The sequence below is a fragment of the Seriola lalandi genome, unplaced genomic scaffold (assembly GCF_002814215.2).
Source record: "Seriola lalandi dorsalis isolate HSWRI2012SDOR001 ecotype SW California unplaced genomic scaffold, Sedor1 jcf7180002054984, whole genome shotgun sequence".
Classification (NCBI taxonomy): Eukaryota; Metazoa; Chordata; class Actinopteri; order Carangiformes; family Carangidae; genus Seriola; species Seriola lalandi.
The window spans coordinates 89,456-94,181 of NW_019525533.1; the positions used below are offsets into that span (position 1 = coordinate 89,456).

Here is a 4,726-nt window from a genome sequence, read left to right on the forward strand (position 1 = left end):
TACTATACTATGAGTTTTTTTTTACTTTTTTTGCCATACTATACTATGACTTTTTTTGACTTTTTATGCCTTACTATACTATGATATTTTTCTGACTTTTTTTGCCTTACTATACTATGATTTTTTTTGCCTTTCTATACTGTAACTTTTTTTAAACTTTTTTCTCCTTACTATACTATGACTTTTTTTTGCCTTACTATACTGTGACTTTTTCTGACTCTTTATGCCTTACTATAATATGACTTTTTTTCGTACTTTTTTTGCCTTGCTATACTACGACTTTTTTTTGCCTTACTATACTATGACTTTTTTTTGCCATACTATAATATGACTTTTTCTGACTTTTTCTGCCTAACTATACCATGACTTTTTTTTTAACTTTTTTTGCCTTACTATATTATGATTTGTTTTGCCTTACTATACTGTAACTTTTTTTTTAACTTTTTTTTCTTTACTATATTATGACTTTTTTATCTACTTTTTTTGCCTTTCTATACTATGACTTTTTTTTTGCCATACTATACTATGACTTTTTCTGACTTTTTATGCCTTACAATACTATGACTTTTTATGCCATACTATACTATGACTTTTTTTGCCTCACTATACTATGACTTTTTTCTGATTTTTTTTTGCCATACTATACAATGACTTTTTTTTGCCTTACTATACTATGACTTTTTTTTGCCTTACTATACTGTGACTTTTTCTGACTTTTTATGCCTTACTATAATATGACTTTTTTTTCGTACTTTTTTTGCCTTGCTATTCTACGACTTTTTTTTGCCTTACTATACTATGCTTTTTTTTGCCTTACTATACTTTGACTTTTTCTGACTCTTTATGCCTTACTATAATATGACTTTTTTTTCGTACTTTTTTTGCCTTGCTATACTACGACTTTTTTTTGCCTTACTATACTATGACTTTTTTTTTATACTTTCTTTGCCTTACTATACTATGACTTTTTTTTCATACTTTTTTTTGCCTTACTATACTATGACTTTTTATGCCTTACTATATTATGACTTTTTTCTGACTTTTTTTGCCTTACTATACTATGACTCTTTATGCCATACTATACTATGACCTTTTCTGACTTTTTTTTGCCTTACTATACTATGACTTTTTTTTGCCATACTATACTATGACTTTTTCTGACTTTTTCTGCCTAACTATACCATGACTTTTTTTTTAACTTTTTTTGCCTTACTATACTATGATTTGTTTTGCCTTACTATACTGTAACTTTTTTTTAAACTTTTTTTTCTTTACTATATTATGACTTTTTTTTCTACTTTTTTTGCCTTTCTATACTATGACTTTTTTTTGCCATACTATACTATGACTTTTTCTGACTTTTTATGCCTTACTATACTATGACTTTTTATGCCATACTATACTATGACTTTTTTTTGCCTTACTATACTATGACTTTTTTCTGATTTTTTTTTGCCATACTATACAATGACTTTTTTTTGCCTTACTATACTATGACTTTTTTTTGCCATGATATACTATGACTTTTTCAGACTTTTTATGCCTTACTATACTATGACTTTTTTCTGACTTTTTTTACCTTACTATACTATGATTTGTTTTGCCTTACTATACTGTAACTTTTTTTAAACTTTTTTTCCTTACTATACGATCACTTTTTTTTCTACTTTTTTTGCCTTACTATACTATGATTTTTTTTTATACTTTCTTTGCCTTACTATACTATGACTTTTTATGCCTTACTATATTATGACTTTTTTCTGACTTTTTTGCCTTACTATACTATGATTTTTTTTACCTTATAATACTATGACTTTTCATGCCATACTATACCATGACTTTTTTTTTAAACTTTTTCTGCCTTGCTATATATGACTTTTTTTTTCTACTTTTTTTGCCATACTATGCTATGACTTTTTTTTACTTTTTTTGCCTTGCTATATATGACTTTTTATGCCATACTATACTATGACTTTTTTTTTTTACTTTTTTTGCCTCGCTATACTATGACTTTTTATGCCTTACTATACTGTAAATTTTTTTAAAACTTTTTTTCCTTACTATACTGACTTTTTTTTTTTTACTTTTTTTTCCTTACTATACTATGACTTTTTTCTGACTTTTTTTGTCTTACTATACTATGATTTTTTTTGTCTTACTATACTGCAACTTTTTTTTTTCACTTTATTTTCCTTACTATACTATGACTTTTTCTGCCATACTATACTATGTTTTTATGCCATACTATACTATGACTTTTTCTGCCATACTATACTATGACTTTTTTTTGCCATACTATACTATGACTTTTTTAAAGTTTTTTTTCCTTACTTTGACTTTTTTTTGCCTTACTATACTGTAACTTTTTTTTAAACTTTTTTTTCCTTGCTATACTATGACTTTTTTTTTCCTTTTTTTTCCTTACTATACTATGACTTTTTCCTGACTTTTTTTGCCTTACTATACTATGACTTTTTATGCCATACTATACTGTGACTTTTTTAAAGTTTTTCTTCCTTACTATACTATGACTTTTTTTGCCTTACTATACCGTAACTTTTTTTTAACTTTTTTTTCCTTACTATACTTTGACTTTTTTTTAAACTTTTTTTTCCTTACTATACTATGACTTTTTCTGACTTTTTATGCCTCACTATACTATGACTTTTTATGCCATACTATACTATGACTTTTTATGCCATGCTATACTATGACGTTTTTAATCCTCTTTATACCTTACTATACTATTACTTTTTATGCCATGCTATACTATGACTTTTTATGCCATACTTTATCTTGACTTTTTATGACCTTTTATGCCTTAATATACTGTTTTTTGACGATTTTCTTTTTATACTGACTTTTTATCACATACTATACATTGTCGTTTTTTGATGTTTTTATCCCATACTTCACCATGACGTTCAATGATTCTTTATGCCATACAATACCCTTTCGTTTCAATTACTTTTTATGCAATGTTATACTAAGACGTTTTTATGACTTTATACGCCATACTATACTATGTGTTTCTTTGATGTTATTATACCTTACTATACTATGACGCTTTTTTTTTTTTTTTTTTTTTAACCATACTGTCATTTTTTGACGATTTAATGTCTTACTATATTATGACGGTAAATTACTTTTTATTCCTTACTATACTGTTACAACACTGAAGAAGTTTTAGAGGTAAGGGAAGCAACATACACAATGAAACCTAGGCTTTTGGCGAAAAAGGCCTTTTTATTGTAACAAATCCAAAATTCAAACAAAAGGTAATGAAATAATAAAGAAATCACTATATTCAGCGACAGAACTCAAAGAGAACACAGCGAGGATGCTTGGGACAAAGGGAAGGGAAAATCAAATAATTAACTAAATAAAACAGCCTTCTTTTCTAAGCAACTAGTCAATATTTCACAAAGCAACCATACTACTACTATGACAGAGTGGCATGGTGTTGCAGTGGGTTTCAAGTTTTTTGGGTTCAAACCCCGGGTCTGGGGCCTTTCTTTATAATTTGCATGTTGTGCTCTTGGGCTCTCTCCAGGTACTCTGGCTTCCTACGGGTTAATTGGCGACACCATAGATTAGTGGATGTTAGTTGTCTTTATATGTCAGCCATGTGATAGAACGGTGACCAGTCTAGGGTGTACTCTGCCCACGTCATTGTCAGTTAGGATTGGCACCAGCCCACAGTGACCCTATAAGGATAAGCGGTATAATGACATTTTAATTAATCATAGATTTAATTCATTAATCAGAAAACACGCATTTAGTTTTCATAGCCAATATTTTATTTATTCAAAAATGGGTATTCTTCATTACACCATCCTCCGCCTTCCCATTGTTTGTTTCTCAGTGTAGAAAAGTACATTTTATTTTTTGTTGACAAATTTTAAATTTCACTTAAAGCAGTCTCAACTGAGGCTAATTAGCACATAAGATTTCAACTATAATTTATTGTGTTTGGGTCAACAGTGGTTCTGCTGTTCAGTTATTATTTTGTTGAACAAAACCTGTTGTAAGCTGTCAGTGTGAGTGACCTGTATCAAAAGTATTTGTTGATTTTCTTCCTAAATTAAAAAAGTTTGTTTTCCATTGTTCATCTGAACTCTTGGGTATCACTAACTTCCAGGTTGAACTACATTAAACACAATTTCTGAACTCTCCTGAGGCTGCGTGACTCTTCAGTTCTAGCTCCATCTTGGACGTCCATATGTTCTAAAGTTCAGCTGAACACGAGGCTTCAACCGTCCGAGTCAAACTCATCTTCAGAGTTCAAGTCATTTTAAATTCCCACTTTGTGAAGCTCAAACTGTTTTTGACCTTTAAGTCCAGAGACACTGATGATGCTCTGTCAGGTCCAGAGGAACACACAGGGATAATGATGATGATGATGATGATGATGATGATGATGATGATGATGATGGACTGGACTATGTGTGTGACAGTGGAGCTGTTCTCAGATCAGTTCAGACTGCAGCACTGAGAGACATCTCCACTTCTTCTGATTCCTCCGTCAGATCTTTAGGAGGACCACCACTTCCATCTGTGGAGAGAAGAACAGAGGAGATAAACGAGTGTTTTCAGAGACTCACTTCATCAGCTGTCAGTCAGTGATGCAGCAGGGACTTCAGTCCTGTTCAGTCCAGATGTGCAGCAGCTGTGTAGCGTAGCCTGCTTCCTCTCAGCTCTCATGTTAACGTGTTGGAGTGAACAC

The 4,726-nt window shown here is 30.6% G+C and overlaps 1 protein-coding gene across 1 annotated transcript in view; it reads right to left on the reverse strand.

Moving 5' to 3' along the window:
* Positions 1-3,226: 3,226 nt before the first annotated feature.
* The window catches only part of LOC111647312 (uncharacterized), a 72,467-nt gene continuing 70,967 nt past the window's right edge, over positions 3,227-4,726 (reverse strand). Inside the window, exon 16 of the mRNA XM_087171301.1 lies at positions 3,227-4,555. Within this exon, the coding sequence (XP_087027427.1) occupies positions 4,534-4,555 (22 nt within the window). The 3' untranslated portion in view covers positions 3,227-4,533. The remainder of the gene's footprint in view (positions 4,556-4,726) is intronic.